The sequence below is a fragment of the Cryptomeria japonica genome, chromosome 4 (assembly GCF_030272615.1).
Source record: "Cryptomeria japonica chromosome 4, Sugi_1.0, whole genome shotgun sequence".
In the NCBI taxonomy this organism is placed as follows: Eukaryota; Viridiplantae; Streptophyta; class Pinopsida; order Cupressales; family Cupressaceae; genus Cryptomeria; species Cryptomeria japonica.
Genome location: NC_081408.1, coordinates 765,297,845 through 765,316,803, shown reverse-complemented (window position 1 = coordinate 765,316,803; position 18,959 = coordinate 765,297,845). Strand labels below are relative to the sequence as shown.

The 18,959-nt window shown below is 37.4% G+C and overlaps 2 protein-coding genes across 2 annotated transcripts; both read right to left on the bottom strand.

Moving 5' to 3' along the window:
- Nucleotides 1–290: 290 nt before the first annotated feature.
- Nucleotides 291–1,929, bottom strand: LOC131874801 (uncharacterized). Its single transcript, XM_059218726.1, has 5 exons — nucleotides 1,582–1,929; nucleotides 1,122–1,488; nucleotides 920–1,024; nucleotides 550–763; nucleotides 291–425 (listed from the first exon to the last, which is right to left on the bottom strand). The coding sequence occupies exons 1-4, from the start codon at nucleotides 1,924–1,926 to the stop codon at nucleotides 639–641; spliced, it is 942 nt and encodes a 313-aa protein (XP_059074709.1). The 5' UTR covers nucleotides 1,927–1,929; the 3' UTR covers nucleotides 291–425; nucleotides 550–638.
- Nucleotides 1,930–1,947: 18 nt separating this feature from the next.
- On the bottom strand, nucleotides 1,948–15,860 carry LOC131875381 (uncharacterized). Its single transcript, XM_059219492.1, has 6 exons — nucleotides 14,786–15,860; nucleotides 14,615–14,680; nucleotides 14,389–14,507; nucleotides 14,015–14,308; nucleotides 2,553–2,729; nucleotides 1,948–2,271 (listed from the first exon to the last, which is right to left on the bottom strand). The coding sequence occupies exons 1-6, from the start codon at nucleotides 15,858–15,860 to the stop codon at nucleotides 1,948–1,950; spliced, it is 2,055 nt and encodes a 684-aa protein (XP_059075475.1).
- Nucleotides 15,861–18,959: the final 3,099 nt, after the last annotated feature.

Sequence of the window (18,959 nt, the reverse complement as noted above, 5' to 3'; positions counted from 1 at the left end):
TAGTAAGGAGAGACTTTGCTGTTCTTGATCACCTGCAACATACGTCAAGCTGTTATTATAAATCTTATATGTCTGGTATTAGAAATTTATTAGTCTACTCGTTATTTTTCTTGTAAGTCATTAAATTGAGGGACGTTTTATAGTCGCAGCAGGGTATGATTATATAGATATAATTTAAAATACAGTTCACTTATATTTTCTAAAAAAAATTATGAGTGATCAGGATCCGCAAACTCATAGAAAACAAAATTAATATAATATAGCCAGCTTGTTAAACTTGAAACCTGCACTTTGCTCATCGTTTTTTCTTGGTCGTTCTATCTCAATCTTTGTTTCTTCAACTCCGGATTGTGAATTGTTGGTTCGTACATTGTACAAAGATTTCTGTATATTTCTGTATATTTGTGTGATCGGAGATACCCTCTCTGCTAACAAACATTTCGAATGAAAACGTATCGTGAATTGAATGAAAACAAATTGTGAATCGTGTGATCGTATATTGCACAAATCATCACTTAAAATGCTCTGTGTATTTGAATGATGTATCACCTGGTTTCTTAATTGTTTTTGGCTCTTCCGTTTTTCCTGATCCTTGCTGGGTTGTGTCTGCTGGGGAAGCAACATTCTCTAGTTAAGGGCTATATTAAAATCATCAATACAGTGATGCTTAGACCTGCATCTAGAATAATTTCATCTGGAATGCTGACGGCTGTTTCTTGTTTGGCTCCAGATTCTGCCAAATCTATTTTTGTTTCTCCTCTACCTACAAGAACATTTTGAATAAAAACTGATTTGAATTATGTGATCGTACATTGCACAAATCATCAGCTAAAATACTTGATGCAAATATAAAATGTTTCGATCATTTGTCTCCTATTTTCTGTTCAGCTTAAAAGGATTTCATCTGGAAGATTTTCACCTGAAATGCTGAGGACTCTTTGTTGTTCAGGTCTAGATTCTGCCAAATCTTTCTTTCTTCCTCCTCTACCTACAAATACAAAATCTTTCTTCGTTTCTCTTCTACCTACAACAACAAAGCGGAAGAAAAATAATTGATCTCTTCATGTAATGCAAATATAAAATGTGACTAATCCCACTTGTATATAGTCATAGATATTCACCTAGTTGAGGTTTCTCTGGAATTGAAGCTCCAATTTGGAACTTTGGATTGGTTTTTCTAGGCCTATATTCATTGTGTTTTTCTGTTTCTGCTGCTGAACCGCTAGAACTTTTTCTACTATCCCACACGCCTAGCTGGCATTGCAAAAACTCATTGGACTCTTTGTCACGAGGGTCTGGTAGGTGTAGCGGCAACTGAACTATCTTCCTTAAATATTTGTCTGCTAAGTCCTGATTGGACTTGCTATTAACTTTGTTATTGCTGTTCCCGTACTTTCTTATTATTGCCCTTTGGATCATGCTATTTTCCATGCTCAAAATAACGTTGATCTGGCATGCGGCCAAAACCAGATTCACTGCTGATAATACCTGCTTGTTAAAAGATATAAAGAAATTTAGAAAACCAGAGACTAATATTTGATATTATAACAGCTGCAAATATATGGGATTTTTTAGTTGTACCTGCAGAATCACGTTTTCTTCGCAACGATCGAGATCGTCAACGAAGACTATTATCCTGAGATTATTACCGGAAGCAGGTGGCATCTTGGGAATCTTTGTTCCTGGAACATAGTTCTCATACCATCTCCATGTAATGCAGCACCACATAAAAGCAAACACCTTCCACATCCAAGAGGGTTTATAATAGAGTTGTTCTTTCAAAAAATTGATATCATCAATAACCTTCTGATGATAGCCAAGCTTTTGGCTATGGTCTGGCAGACATATGTAGTCCACGACTTGAGAACTGATAGGTTTAACAAAAGAAATGATTGACTTTCCTAAACCCCAAGCAGCTATAATCATCGATGCTGGTAGACCTCCATATTACCATATAATGATACTAAGAAAGATGGCCACCACTACTGCAAGAAAGAATGGGAAGATCACTTTCAAACAGATGCTATCTCTGCGGTTTCTCCAATTATATATGCAGCTAGTCCTCAGCTTATGTGCCACTGTCATCGTTGATTCAAATTCTTCTGTAATTTTTACTGCTAGACCGGCCCATGCCTCGGTTTCATTCCTGTAATGCCAGGCATTGTATTGTACAGTCAAAATGGAAGGTGCAGCCCATTGCAACGAGTATTCCTCCCATGGCATTTGACCAACTGTTTGATTTCCAGATCCACTTTCTTCATCTTCTTCAAACTGAATCTCACAAAACCCAAAACAAAAAGGAATTTTTAAGTTAAAAATTGCATAGGAATGAAGATGGACTTATCATTTCTAAATAAATTTCTAAATTCAAATGTTTAATATAGAAAATATATAAGAATATTAACATAAAGTAGGTCGAACTCTCTACTACCAAGTTTTTCGTTCGCACTAGAAACTCCACAATAATATAAAATCATCAGGATGCAGACAACCCAGTTGCGTGGATGGGTTGGAATATGAGAAGGGGTTGGAATATTCTAATTCTTGCTTACCATATCACGCCTATCAATGACGGCTAGGGACTTATAAATTTGATGATATTTATCTTGATAGGTTTTTTCAAAAATCTCGTCAAACTTGCTCAAATCTTCAGGTGCAAATTCCTCCCAAAGACCTCGGAGCTTACCCAAAAATTTGCGCAACCTTGAGCAAATGCGGAGCTCTTTCGCCTGCAGCAATCCGTACAGTGAAGTCACTCTTAATTTAGGATATCAACAATCAAATTTGGTTCAAAGATCATCAGACAACTTAATTCGATCTGATTCAATTAATTCTCGTTGCAATTAACATTCATCTACCATTAATTTCAAATTGAATCGAATATAACGAAAATTTCAAAGAGTCTTCTATCAATGTCATTTTCCTAAAATCTAAGTGTGGGAGATGCCGAGGAAGTCGAGCATTCCATAAGGTTATTTATAAAATTAATTTAATTATAAATCTATCTATAATAATAGTGAATGAAAGTTAAAATATTATAATTAGATCACTCAAATTGTTTACCTTAGAGGGTTTCTGTGTTTGCTGGTTTGTTTGCTTCTTTCCCTTTTCTTCCCATTCCTCCTCCTTTTGTAATATTTTTTTAAGAACATGTTCATTTCAATTTGATATTAACATGTAATAGGGAAAAAAATATATATTATGTTTTGTCTTTAACATATTACAATTTCATTTCACTCAATATATAACTAGCACTTGCACCTAAAGAATATATTCCAAAATCGGTTTGACAACAAATACTCCAAATGACTGGCAAACAATGACACCAGTTAAAACAGAGTGCAACAGGTAAAACCCAGAACCTCTAAAACAATCATAAACCGGTTACTCACTTATCATTCTTCTTAGCTCAATACAATAGTACCATTACACCCTTATGCATGAACAGGTAATCTATCACCAGATCATCACAACAGCTAGTTCAGCATGTTTTATTGACAGGCATAAAACACAGAACCATCATAGGCAATAACAAAGCATCACAAAAATCACACATGACACACATATTTTTTCACGTGGAAACCCAACTAGGAAAAACCACGGTGGGGATGAATACCCACAAGCTACTTTTTGAACTCTTTAGAAGTCTTCTCTGTTAGGAGCCTTGCCCGGTTAAAGACAGTACAAAAAGGTTCTGCTAGGAACCGATCCTATTAGGGATCACCTGGTTAGGGGATGGCTACAATACTCGATTAAGGGTTAAACCCGGTTAGGGTTACCTTGTTAGAGGATTTCTAGAATTCAATAGCTAAAGGATCTCTAGAGCTCTATGGCTTCCTAGAACTCAATAACTTCGAGTTACCTTGTTAAAGGATTTGTATCAAGCCGGTTAAGGCCACCCTGTTAAGGGATTTCACAACTGTTGAAGTGGTTGAAGATCAATAGGAATTACAATGATCTGATAACAACACTCAATGCTACTGCAGATCTGCTTTGGCTCCTATTCACCTTCTGCACATTCACTTTGCAGGTATCTCTTCTCTCCTTTGGTCTGGCAAGAATCACGTATCACTTCCCTTGGATACACACATACAAATTTTGCCAACAACAACTGAAAGAAGCACAACATCGACCTTATAGGAAACAGACAGGTCGGTAGCATAAACCCTAAACCCTAAACCTTTTAGGTTAAGTGATTCAAACGGTTCGATCCTGACCGTTGATCATATTGCATTAGATGTAATCAGTCTTGACACGTCCTCAAGACAATCTCCATCATTCATTACCACCGATTTCATGGCGGCTCATAACCCATCACGTGTTATCAACATTTACAAACTTCGCACATTCCCGAGGTAGATAGGGATAATCTCCTTCATGCAATATCCTTTATGCGCACAAGGCTGTCATGGTAACATGAGCAGTTCTTGGATACACTACTGACTCATCACACAAAGTCACCAATTAGGTTACGCAGGCTTTGAGGTTCATCAACTGGAAACCTTGAGACTACCAACCGGTAGTCACACAAAGGTTCCATGAACTGGTTCCAATAACAACATGTCGGTTCACCTTCAACAAACATATCGCTTCACTTTCACATAACCAATTCTCATATTATCATGTCGGTTTACTTTGAACATGCATGCTGCTTCACTTTGGCACATATACCGGTTCACACATGTCAGTTCTCTATTCTTCACTCACATATTGACATCAATGACAACATACAATGTCATTATGTCCTCATACCGGTTCACATAATGCCAACAATCTCCCCCTTTGGCATTGATGGCAATATACAAAGATATCTTTCCGCTTCACATCTTCTCCCCTAATTTCTGCAGATATCTTCTCTACTTCACTTCTTCTCCCCCTTTGACAACAATACCAAAGTGGAGGCACAAACAACTCTGTTCCATTATGCTGCTCCCCTTGAGGAGTAGCATCCTTCAACACATCAATCAACAAAAATTGGACTATGCAATACCTAACTGATGTGGAGCAAATACTTTTAGTTTACCTCCTGAAGGGGCAGTACCCCCAATTCACCTCTCAAATGCACAAATGTAGTCTTTGGGAGAGGTTTGATGAATATGTCTGCCAACTGCTCCTTACTGGAAACATGCTCCAGTGCAATCTCTTTATTCTGAACCTTTTCCCTCAAGAAATGATACTTAAGCTCAAAGTGCTTGGTTCTAGAATGTAAAACCAGATTCTTTGAAATATTGATAGCACTTGTGTTATCACAGAATATACTTACCGGTTCAGATATAGGAATTTTGAAGCCATTTAATACATGCTTCATCCAGATTGTCTAAGTGCAGTTCATGAAAGCTGCAACATACTCCGCTTCTGTTGTAGACTGAGAGATACAACTTTGTTTCTTACTCATCCATGAGACTAGTCTACCACCGAGAAAAAAAGCACCACCAGTTGTGCTTTTTTGGTCATCCACATTACCTGCCCAATCAGCATTTGTGAATACTTGCAGGTTGAAATCATTGCTGTATGGGTACCATAATCCATAGTCAACTGTTCCCTTCAGATACCTAAGAGTCCGCTTGACTGCAACCAAGTGGGATTCTCTTGGACTTTTCTGGAACCTTGCAGTAATGCCAACTGCATGTGCAATATCCGGTCTGCTATGCACTACATAATGCAATTTACCATTCATTGATCGGTATTCCTTCTCATCAACCAGTGCGAAATCATCTTCTTTTGATAATTTGCAATCGGTCACCATTGGTGTACCAACTGGTTTGCTATCTTCCATGCCAAAGGTCTTCAACACTTCTTTGACATATTTGGAATGAGTGATAAAGATTCCATCTTTCATTTGCTGGATCTGCAGTCGAATGAAGAACTTAATCTCCCCTATGAGTGACATCTCAAACTCTTTCTTCATCACATCAGCAAACTCATGGCTCATCTTGTCATCTCCACCAAAGATAATGTCATCAACAAAGACCTCATAGATCAGGATCTGATCTCCTTCAGTTCCAGTAGATATTGCTATCCTCACTTGTTCTCTCAAATCCAATCATCACAAGATGGGAATGCAGATGTTCATACCATGCTCTAGGTGCCTGCTTTAGACCATATAAGGCTTTATGTAGCCTACAAACCATGTCACTGTCTTCAGATAGGGCAAACCCATCTGGTTGCTCTATATACACCTCCTCTTCAAGTACACCATTCAGGAATGCAGATTTTACATCCATTTGATATACCTTGAATCCTTTAAAAGCTGCATATGCGAGAAGCATACAAACTCCTTCCAATCTGGCCACAGGAGCAAAGGTTTCTCCATAGTCTTCTCCTTCTTCTTGGGCATATCCTTTGCACACCAATCTGGCTTTGTTTCTAATCATTGTGCCATCCTCATTCAGCTTGTTTCTGAAAACCCATTTGGTACCAATGACATTTTTATGCTCCGGTCTAGGTACCAAGGACCATGTATCATTTTTCTCTATCTGGTCAAGTTCCTCTTCCATTGCCTTGATCCACTCTTCATCTTTATGTGCCTCTTTGAATGATTTAGGCTCAAGTTTAGAGATCATACATAAGTTTTCTTTGATCTTCCTTCTTGTAAGGATTCCTGCATCCTTGTCTCCTATGATCTGCTTAGGATCATGGTTCAACTTGACACACCGAGGAATGGTCTTAACAGATTCCTCTTGCTTTTCTCCTTCATCTTATTCTCCATCAGTATCAGCATCTATATCTACCAGTGTAGGAACATACTTACTGGTACTTGGTTGACTGGCAACCGGTTCACCTACAGCTTGTTCACTGCCAGTTTCCTCTGGTTTCTCAGAGGTTTCATCAACTCTCACATTGATGCTTTCCATAATTCTCTGAGTTCTATTGTTGAAACACTTGAGAGCTTTACTCTTGGTGGAATATCTTAGGAATATTCCCTCATCACATTTAGCTTCAAACTTGCCCTGATGCTCACTCCTCTTGATGTAACATTTGCTACCAAGTACCCTGAAGTAGCTAACCACAGGTGTCTTAATGGTCCAATACTCATAAGGAGTTTTATCCTTACCTTTCTTGATGAGTACCTGGTTCATAGTGTAGACTACAGTGCTCACCACTTCTCTCCAAAAGGTGTGAGCTACCTTTCCTTGAATCAACATGGTTCTAGCTGCTTCGACCACAGTCCGGTTATTCCTCTCTACTAGGCCATTCTGTTGTGGAGTCCGGGGGCCAGATAGTTGCCTCTTGATGCCAAATTCTTCACAATACTTGTTGAATTCACCGGAAGTGAATTCTCCTCCTTGATCAGTTCTGAGGCACTTGATCCTTTTACTGCTTTCCTTCTCCACTAATGCTCTGAAAGCTTTGAACTTTACAAAGGCTTCAAACTTGTCTTTCAAGAATGTGACCCACATCATTCTTGAGCAGTCATCAGTGAGAATCTTGAAGTACCTATCACCCTGCACACTTCTATTTTTCATAGGACCACACAAATCAGTATGCACAAGATCAAGCAAGTTGTCAGCAGTGAAAGATTTACCTTTAAAGGTTGAGGAAGACATTTTCCCCAATTGACACTCTCTGCACAAGGTATTATCCAATTTTCTTAGCACCGGCAACCCTCTGACTACCTTGATCTTACTAGCCTTCACAATGTTATCAAAGTTTACATGGCAGAGTCTCCTATGCCATATCCAACTATCATCAAATTTAGCCATAAGACATGTACTTATATTTGCATTCAACTGAAATAGGTTACCTTTGGTCTGCATGTCGGTGGCCACCAATTCTTCATCCTTTCCTTTGATTCTGCATATTCCATTCTTGAATTCCAGAGTGAGTCCGCTATCATTTAGCTGGGCAACACTCAAAAGGTTGTGTCTGAGACCATCGACCCAATACACATTTTCAGCACTACTCTTTCCATTCAGAGAGATGGACCCTCTTCCTTTAACCATGCATGGTGCATCATTACCAAAACGAACCACACCACCATCATATTCTTCCAAGGATAAAAACTTGCTTCGGTCACTAGTCATATGGTGAGAACAACCACTATCAATAATCCACTCATTGGAATTATCAAAGCAGGAGACAAGAGCCTTCTTGTCTGTCACATCTTCCTTTACAACAACAAACACAATGTCTTCATTCTCTTCATCGTCTGATTCCTCATCTGTGACACCTTCATCAACTGCAACAAAATAGTTTCTTCGGTTTCCTCTGGATTTCTTGAACTTTTCTGGTTTGTCCTTGTTGTCACTATTAGGACAGTTCATAGCAATATGTCCTATCCGGTTACAAGAAAAACATTTCAAAGGGAGCTTACCTCTGTATTTACTGGTTCCTTTTGGAAATCTCCTGCCAAGAAGAGCTTCAAATTCCATCAGAAACTCCTCGTCATTCATCACTCTGCTCTGTCTTGGTTCACCACTAGTGTTTGCTTCTTTTCCTTTCCTGGATAGTATAGCAGAAGCTCTAAAGGCTGATTCAGTCTTTTGAACACTGCCATCAAAACTATTTAACTCATAGGCTGTCAACTTTGCAATGATGGAGTCCAAGGATACCTTAGATTTCTCTATTGATCTCAGTTCCTAAATAGCAGCAACCCTTATTGCATAGACCGACAATAGGGATCTCAGGACTTTGCTTACCACAGTCGAGTCTTCCATTTTACCACCTGCACTCTTGATATCTCCGATAACAGTTTTGATCCTAATACCATACTGTTGAATGGTTTCACCTTCAACCATTTGCATGTCTTCAAACTTCCCTCTAAGGCTCTCTTCCTTAGCTTGTTTAACATGCTCATCACCTCCATAGATATTTTCAAGAGCATCCCATACTTCTTTGGGATTTTCCTTATCTTGGACATCAATGAACTCAATGTCAGATAAACTACTGATTAGAGCTTCCATAACTTGCCCATTCTCCTGTATCTCTCTCTTTTGGTCATTGGTGAGAGTATCAGTAGGGGCAACATAGGGATTCTCAACATAGCTCCAGTGTTGAGCACCCATGCTTCTGATGTATATCTTCATTCTGTCTTTCCATATACTGAAATTTTCCTTATTAAAATTTGGACCTTCCCTCTTCATCATTACAACAGGATCTTTCCCTCAAGCGGTTAAACTTACAAAATAGAGGACCTAGAGGACGCTTTGATACCAATTGATAACTCAATAATGAAAGAAGAGTACCAAACTGGTACTGAGAGGGGGGGGTGAATCAGTTACAGACAAAAATACAGTCCAAAACTGGTTTGACAGCAAATACTCCAAATGACTGGCAAACAGTGACACCAGTTAAAACAGAGTGCAACCGGTAAAACCTAGAACCTCTAAAACAATCATAAACCGGCTACTCACTTATCATTCTTCTTAGCTCAATATAATAGTACCATTACACCCTTATGCATGAACATGTAATCTATCACCAGATCTTCACAACAACTAGTTCAACATGTTTTATTGACATGCATAAAACACAGAACCATCATAGGCAATAACAAAGCATCATAAAAATCACACATGACTCACATATTTTTTCATGTGGAAACCCAACTGGGAAAAACCACGGTGGGGATGAATACCCACAAGTTGCTTTTTGAACTCTTTAGAAGTCCACTCTGTTAGGAGCCTTGTCCGGTTAAAGACAGTACAAAAAGGTTCTGCTAGGAACCGATCCTATTAGGGATCACCCGGTTAGGGGATGGCTACAATACCCGGTTAAGGGTTAAACCTGGTTAGGGTTACCTTGTTAGAGGATTTATAGAACTCAATATCTAAAGGATCTCCAGAGCTCTATGGCTTCCCAGAACTCAATAACTTCGAGTTACCCCGTTAAAGGATTTGTATCAAGCAGGTTAAGGCCACCCTGTTAAGGGATTTCACAACTATTGAAGTGGTTAAAGATCAACAGGAATTACAATGATCTGATAACAACACTCAATGCTAATGCAGATCCGCTTTGGCTCCTTTTCACCTTCCGCACATTCACTTTGCAGGTATCTCTTCTCTCCTTTGGTCTGGCAAGAATCACGTATCACTTCCCTTGGATACACACATACAACTTTTGCCAACAACAATTGAAAGAAGCACAACATCGACCTTATAGGAAATAGACAGGTCCGTAGCATAAACCCTAAACCCTAAACCTTTTAGGTTAAGTGATTCAAACGGTTTGATCCTGACCGTTGATCATATTGCATTAGATGCAATCAGTCTTGACACGTCCTCAAGACAATCTCCATTGTTCATTACCACCGATTTCATGGCGGCTTATAACCCATCACACATTATCAACATTTACAAACTTCGCACATTCCCGAGGTAGATAGGGATAATCTCCTTCATGCAATATCCTTTATACGCACAAGGCTGTCATGGCAACATGAGCAGTTCTTGGATACACTGCTGACTCATCACACAAAGTCACCAATTAGGTTACGCAAGCTTTGAGGTTCATCAACTGGAAACCCTGAGACTACCAACCGGTAGTCACACGAAGGTTCCATGAACCGGTTCCAATAACAACATGCCGGTTCACCTTCAACAAACATACCGCTTCACTTTCACATAACCAATTCTCATATTATCATGCCAGTTTACTTTGAACATGCATGCCTCTTCACTTTGGCACATATACCGGTTCACACATGCCAGTTCTCTATTCTTCACTCACATATTGACATCAATGACAACATACAATATCATTATGTCCTCATACCGGTTCACATAATGCCAAAAACATTTTCTACATTGAAGTGTGGAGGGGTGAAGGGGATAATGTAAAGATGAAAATTGCACCCTCAATTACTTTTCTCTCATTTTATACCTCTTTTCAACATACATTAGACTAGTGACTATATTTTCACTTAGATATAACTTATATTAATCTCATCTCCAAGAAAGAGAAATTTATTGCCCACCAGTTCATGGCCATTGGGATGGCGTTGACTCCTCAATAAAATTCAGTTATTTTCAAGCCACATGCGAATGAGTATGAACAATTGAAAAATGAAATAAAAAATCATTATTTGCTCTGAGAAAAGTCTAAAACTGTGGACTACAAAATATGTATATATAGCATTAATCAATAAACAAAAACATCGCCTATGTGAATGAAAGCCCTTCAAGGCAATGCAAAAGAACATTTTCTGTGCCCCTATTGTTGATCACTTTGTCCAAACAAAAAATAATGCAATGCTTATATTGTAATGGATCGAAACTGCAAAGAGAATTAAAATGTTTTACTTTCAAACCCATCCCTAATGATTAGTTGTATAATTAGATTGAGTAATACAAAAGCTACAATCATTGGAATAAAATACAATTTAACTAATTTTTTTAATATAAAATCTAAATACACTTTCATATCAAGGTGGAAATAAACTAAACCCACCAATTAAAAATTGTTTAAGTTCACGACCAGAAGCTTCTTTGATTCAAAGAGGAACTTTTGCGAACATTATTCGTAATTGTTGTATAACATTCAACACATAAAATGGAAAATAGGTTGCAATCTTTGAATGCACTACTTTGTCCTCTACACTTTGGCATGAACTGTACTTTGCACAAAATTTGACAGATGAATGAACATGGAATTAGAGATTTTGGATTTTCACATTAAGACATAATATATTGTATCTAGATATCAGTATGCAACATTTAAATATTTACTGTCACATAAATATCATGTATTCCCCCATATAATTGTTTAATATTTTTTAATTCTGACATTTCGTTTCCTTTGACACCTCTCTTCAAAGATATTACAAGATCAATGACCCTAAAAACCTCCTGTGGGCATGGAAGAGATAAAGAAGTTGTTGGTCAAAGAAAATTGATTGTGAATGACAGAGGAAGGAAAGAAAATGTTGCAACCTTTACCTGCATTTGCGTCAAATTTTCTAAATCTTTTTCAACAAATCCTTTCTGTGCATATCTGCGATCATTGCAAGCCATGACAAGCACATTTTTCTCGAGAACACTGCCATGTTTTGTCTATGCTTTGATAGATGTCCATACCCTGTCTCCAAAGCTTACATTTTGACACAAGTAGGGTGGATATAACCTCTATCAAGATTGAAATGCACAAGAAATAAATTGAAAAAGGTTGGAACCAAATCACCATCATATTGCATGCTAATTTTCATTATAAGCTTTTCCCCCAATATTTTATGCTTAAATCTGTATTAGTATTTTAGAGTTAATAATACACTTATTAACCTCTATCAAGATTGAAATGCACAAGAAATAAATTGAAAAAAGTTGGAACCAAATCACCATCATATTGCATGCTAATTTTCATTATAAACTTTTCCCCAATATTTTATGCTTAAATTTGTATTAGTATTTTAGAGTTAATAATACATTTACGTTACTTGTAGAAGAGAAGAATCTCTTACTTAAATTGTGAAAATTGTATGTATATGTATGAAACTTCTACCTATGTGTTACTGGATTGCAAAGCTTCCTGTGATGGAGAGTGCCTCAGCAGTAGTAGATAGAAATGACACATTGCATGCAGTTTCAATGTACAAGCCACTCAGTTTAAAAAGAATACAAAAAATGCTTTCCTAGGATATTACTATTTGTGAGGAAAGTTTTCTTGATCAGAATCAATTATAACTGGCTAAATGTTTTCACTTAAATAGTTTTTCTATAATTTTGTGTAATATTAATACCATTTTCAGATTGGAGATTCTAAATCATGACTGGTTTAATTGCAGGGTCTAAACACCTTCTCCCTGGTGTGCTATTACAACAATGAAATTCGTCTTCCAAATTTAAGTATATGATTTGGCCATCATTGAGATTTAGTATAAAACTATAGAAGTGAGCTTCAAGTATGAAACACAAGGATATTCAAATGAATAACGAAAAAACCTAGTAATAAAAATTTAAGGCCAAATTTTCAACATATTCAACCACCATGTAGCGAATTTTCTGTATAACAAACACAAACGATGATCAAGTTTAAATCTGCAGAATGATATGCAAGTGTAGGCCAACGTACCTAAAACTTCCCAAGCAAATACACTACATCTGAGGCAAAATTATAACGATTTTGTTTTAATTCAGATAGAGTGACTCTTTTTCCAGCAACAAGGTCAATCTACATTGATTTTTTTCATATGTGATAACAATTTGGTGCTTCAAAACGTAAAGCTCTGTGAGATTAGAAAAGTGACTTGCCTCAAGATTATGCACAAATTGTGCCCTTCTATCAACCATGCCGTAAATTTTTAGAAACCCTACCACAGCAGGAGACCAACGAAAACAAATATCCGTTCAACTATTGTTTCAATCGATTCAAATGAAAAGTGGATGTAAAATTTGTTGGAGTTCTCGAGCTAAGATTCATGAATGAAATCCGATTTGATATGGAAAAACCCCTTCACAGTTTTGGTGTTTGCTTGCCCTCCAAGTCATAACAACATTATCAGCCTCAATTACATGAAAGACCTTTTGAAAATGTAATGAAAATAGATAATTAAGGCATTGACAACACAGGCCAGCTTAACTCACATGGACAGTCCCGTCGATCGAGATTTCTACGCAGGTTGTAGTTGTCACGATAACCAATCAAAACCCATCATACAAGCTATAGCTATTAATTGCGGAGAGGTGAGCATAGTAATTTTGCTTTAATAAATGAAAAAGGCTGATGTAAAATCATGAGAACATGTCATCCTATTTTCACCATGGTAAACGAGACAGGCTTTGGAAATTTTTTTGGGCAAGTTATGAACGCTTTTTTCTGGCATTAGACAAATCCTATGACTATTGCCACCATATATAACCTATCCGTTAATTAAAATTATGTTTTATATTTTAAAATTAAAAAAATATTATTTTATATTAACAAATATATATCACATAATTTTAAAAAATATACTATCTAATAAATAAATTATTAAAAAACCTAATTTCCTTTTAAAATTAAAAACTTGTATTAAAAAAACATTTAAAACTAATTTTTTTGTCTCAATTTGAAATTTTAAGTTAACGTAAATATTACTTACAAATATATTATGTAGCTGTAAATAAGGGCACCTAATCTGTGAATGTAGGGAGTGCGTGTCTACCTCTGTTGTGAACTTCTTTACTTGTTTGATAGACGTTTGAATGTTGTCAATAACATCAAGGACAGCCCACCTTTTAGCATCTAACTTTTTTATTGCATTTGCTATTTTCCTACGCCTGGCTTTCCCGGTTGCAGATAATTTGGATTCACTTGCTCCAATGATAATATCGTTTTTTTTAAATGAACTTGTGAATGCTAACTGTGCTGCTTTCCTTAGAAGAATGCTCTCTGTCTGGAATCACAACGATTAGATTAATGCCAGATCTGATAATGTGAGGTGAACGCGCTAAAATCTTTTGGAAGGATGATTACCTGAACCATTACACTTGACTTTCCCATTCCCCATTCTCCTGAGACCCCCACAGTGATAGGAGATTTCATAAAAGGATTTAAAAATAATGCAGCCAGACCAATGGCGAACGGATTTCGTCCTGCCCAATTGTATAATGGAAAACATTAGGAAATTTCGCCTGTGAGTTCGTGCATGTCTTCTATTTTTTAACTAGATAATTATGAAAATCAAGATAATTTCACGTACCAAGATTATCCCGCAGAGCCGGTTTGTCGGTCCCTTGTTCAACATTATTCTTAATTTGGTCCATAACTGTGCAAGAAATAACAAAAAACAAAAACAAGAACTATTCACAGTTACACATGCATTTGTTTAATTGGGAAAAGAAACAAAAGGAAAAGGTATATGCAAACATACCATCTTGGACATTCTTTTTCTCTTCTTCTGTTGAGAGAGTGTCGATCCATTCCTTATCGCGAATGAGAGAGATATTTGCACCCCTAGTGATGAACTCCCGTGTCATATCTATATCGCCTAGTCTTGCTGCTACTCTAAGCAAGTTCTCCATCTCTAGTGTTTCCCGTATTTTATATTTTTCCTGATCAAGATAGACGTCAAGCGAAGAATCGGAGCCTAAACCAATTTCACCTGCAGAAGCAAACAAAAGCAAGCTTCTCTGTTCATCTGACTTGCAGCTTTTCAAAAGCAACTCGGCTATTTTCTTGGCATTTTCACCCTCTGCTTGAGCCGCAAAATGCAGAGCTGTTTTGCCGTCACAGTCCCGTTCTTTTAACGGATTGGCACCCTCCTCAAGAAGCATTTCAACAATTCTCCAATGCCCTCCACTTGCTGCTTTGTGCAGTGCTGTTTGACCCAGTACGTCTGGTGCCTCAACATAATTTTTCTTGCGCTCTTCTTCTGAAATCGCTGAAAGAAGAAATCCCACCATGTATACTTTGCCTCTAGCAGCAGCCACGTGCAAAGGAGTTGTTTGGCTGAAATCTTCGACCAAAACTTGATTAGGTTGTATTGAAATGAGCACTCTTAAAAGATCGGGTTCGTCATGTGGTCCAGCAACTGCATAATATATAGCACTCTGTCCATCACGATCCTTGGAATCTATCAGATTTCTGTTACACCGTAAAAGCGCATAACAAAGCCGGTACTGTCCAAGTAAAGCAGCGACATGAAGAACGTTTCTTCCGTATTTATCACCCGCTGAAGCTTTCTCCCAGTTGGTACTTCCTTTGTATTTATCAAACACTAATCTTTCAATAATTTCCATTGCCTCATAGTACTCTTCACCCTCGGCAGCGTAATGAAGTGCCGTCTTGCCTTCATCGTCTCCTCCAGAAGGATCGGCTCCTCCATCTAGCAGCTTTTTAACGAGATCCACATACCCCATTCGCGAACTCTCGCGCAGATACACTGGGAGATCCAGATGCTTAAAATAAGATTCTGGTTCACTTGACAGGTGCAGCAGCCACGACATCATATTTGTTGATAAGTGATGCTGCTCTAGCATGCAGCTCCATGCAACTCCAGTTTGGACATGAAGCTATCCATTCACCACCATGCATAAGCTATTTTTAGTTAATAGTTTTTTTGTTTATTCATGCAAATAAAGCATGTACTCCAGCATGCATGAATCTTTAGGACTATTTTTAGTTTTGCTTTTTGCATGAGTTTGTTTTTAGTAAATAAAGCATGTTGTGCATGCACTTATTGTATTCTTAATTTAGGGAGTAGTTTGCTTTTTTTAGTTTGAGAGCCTTAGTAGCTTTCCATGCAAAGCTAGGAATATATTTAGAACTGCAGTTATTATTTATTCTTCTAGACTGCAAATTCTTTATATATACAGCTTCTATGTAATTTTTTAATTAAGCTTCAATAAAGATATTGGTGTTTTCTTCTTTTTGTTGTTATTGTTTGCTAATCAGTTGGTTCAGAGAGGATAGGTCAGGTTCAAAATTCTACAAGTGGTATCAGAGCAGGTAAAATTGTTTTGGGTTAAAGTTTTATTGTTGGAATTTCGCCAAAGTTAATCATGTCGAATTCTAACCATATGCCCGTTCCAGAATTTGATGGGAATGATTATGATTATTGGTGCATTAAGATGCTGACCTTTTTGATTGGAAAAGATTTGTGGGAGAATATTGAATCAGGTTATGAAGAGCCAACTGATTGGAATGCCCTTACAGCCAATGAAAGAACATCAAGAAAGGAAGCAAGGAAAAAGAATGCTCAAGCTTTGTTTCACATTCAGATAGCTCTTGATAAGAGCTTATTTCCAAGAATATCAGGAGCATCAACTGCCAAAGATGCCTGGAAGACTCTACAAGAAGCTTACCAGGGTAGTGATCAAGTTAAAGTGGTCAAGCTTCAGACATTGAAGCGAGAGTTCGAGAATTTGAAGATGCAAGAAGCTGAAAGTATAAGTGATTATTGTGTCAGAGTCAAAGATGTGGTCAATAAAATGGCTACATTTGGAGAAATTGTAAGCAATGAAGTTTTGATTAAAAAGGTGTTGAGATCTTTGACACCCAGATGGAATCATGTAGCAATAATCATAGAAGAAAGCAAGGATTTGACAAAACTACAGTTTGATCAACTGGTTGGATCCCTGATGTCTCATGAAGAAAGATTGAAAGATTCTTTTGAAGGTGTAGAGAAAGCATTTTCCTCTAAACTGCTAATCACAAAAAATGAAGATGCAAGCAGCAGTAGTGCCAAAATCAATCAAGGCCAAGGTAAAGGGCAAAGCCAAAATTCTTCAAGAGGTAAAGGAAGAGGTGGCTCAAGAGGAAGTGGTGGTTTCAGAGGAAGAGGTAGAGGTAGATTTGATAAGAGAAATGTTCAATGTTACCATTGTAATAGGTATGGCCACTTTGAAAGAGAATGCAGATTGAAAGAAGGTAAAAGTGCTAACTATGCTCAAGAAAGTAGTGACAATCCTCCTGATCACTTATTCTTATCTTATGCCAAGGGTGAAAATACTAGTAAAGATGTTTGGTACTTAGATTCTGGATGCTCTAACCATATGACAGGGAATGAGAAGTTGTTCTCAACAAAGGATGGAAGTTTCAAATCCAAGATCTAGCTTGGTGATGATAAATCATTGGAGGTTGTTGCCAAAGGAGCTATGGAGGTCCAAACAAAAGAAGGTATAAAGAATATTCATGATATTTATTATACTCCACAATTGAAGCACAATTTGTTAAGTGTTGGGCAGCTATGTGAGAAAAATTATAAAGTAGTCTTTGAGAATAAGACTTGTACTATCTATGATAAAAATAAGGATAATAGGGTGATCACTGTTGTTCCAATGACAAGAAATAGGATGTTCCCCTTGAGGTTTGGTGAACATAACAACAATCTGGAAAATATCGCTTATGAGGATTCAAGTTGGTTATGGCATCTCAGGTATGGGCATTTAAATTTTCATAGTTTGAAGTTTCTAACCTCACATGCATTAGTTTCTGGTTTGCCTAAGGTTGAGGAACACAAGGAGGTTTGTGAAGGTTGTGCTAAAGGAAAGCATGCAAGAGAAAAGTTTCCAAAGGGCAATGCATGGAGGGCTCATCACCCACTTCAGCTTGTTCATTCAGATATATGTGGTCCTATGCAGACTAAGAGTTTGGGTAAGTCATCATATTTCATCACTTTTATTGATGATTACTCACGAAATTGTTGGGTATATTTTTTGAAGGCCAAAGATGAAGCCTTGGATACATTCAAGAAGTTTAAAGCCCTTGTGGAAAATGAGAAAGGGTGCAAGATCAAATGTTTAAGGACTGATTGTGGAGGAGAATTTTGCTCAAAGGCTTTCCAAAATTATTGTGATTTTAATGGCATCAAGAGGCAACTTACTACTGCATACACACCTCAACAGAATGGAGTTGGTTGAAATGGCAAGGTGCATGTTACAAACCAAAGGATTGAGCAATTCTTATTGGGGAGATGGAGTTGCTACAGTGGTGTACATCCTCAACCGTAGCCCCACCAGTACACTAGAAAAGATGACTCCTTATGAAGCTTGGTATGGTAAAAGGCCTAATGTTAATCATTTTAAAGTTTTTGGTTGTTTGGCTTATGTGCATGTACCGGATCAGAATAGACAAAAGTTAGATGCAAAGAGTGAGTCATGCATTTTTATTGGGTATAGTGAGAAAAGCAAGGCTTATAGATTGTATAATCCCCTCACTAACAAGCTTATTGTCTCAAGAGATGTGATTTTTGATGAAGGGGGAGTTTATGGTCATAAAAAAGGCCATGTTGAGAAGCCAAAATCTATTTTGAATGATGATATAATTGCTGATATTGATCATGAGCAGCCATCTAATGTTTCTATATCCAGTGGTTTAACTCCACCAAGCAATCCTTCATCAAGTACTTTAGTACCAAGTTCAAGTCCAGCTTCTTCTCTAAGTTCTACAAGGAAAGTAAGGAGATTGAGTGATATCTACCAAAAGAGTGGAAATCAAGTACATGAAAAAAACCCAATAGGTGAGACAGTGAATTTTGCTTTATTAGCCAAGGTTGATTTTGAACCATCATGTTTTGAAGATGCATGTACTAATGAAGTTTGGGT

Excerpts from the sequence above, each read along its gene's own strand:
- LOC131875381 (XM_059219492.1), bottom strand. The coding sequence starts at position 15,860 with ATGTCGTGGCTGCTGCACCTGTCAAGTGAACCAGAATCTTATTTTAAG. Across the intron at positions 14,681-14,785 it reads GAAAAAGAATGTCCAAGATG|TTATGGACCAAATTAAGAAT; the intron begins GTATGTTTGCAT and ends TTTCTTGCACAG. Across the intron at positions 14,309-14,388 it reads AGTCAAGTGTAATGGTTCAG|ACAGAGAGCATTCTTCTAAG; the intron begins GTAATCATCCTT and ends TTGTGATTCCAG.
- LOC131874801 (XM_059218726.1), bottom strand. The coding sequence starts at position 1,926 with ATGATTATAGCTGCTTGGGGTTTAGGAAAGTCAATCATTTCTTTTGTT. Across the intron at positions 1,025-1,121 it reads TCCAGAGAAACCTCAACTAG|GTAGAAGAGAAACGAAGAAA; the intron begins GTGAATATCTAT and ends TTGTTGTTGTAG. Across the intron at positions 764-919 it reads AAGAGTCCTCAGCATTTCAG|GTAGAGGAGAAACAAAAATA; the intron begins GTGAAAATCTTC and ends ATGTTCTTGTAG.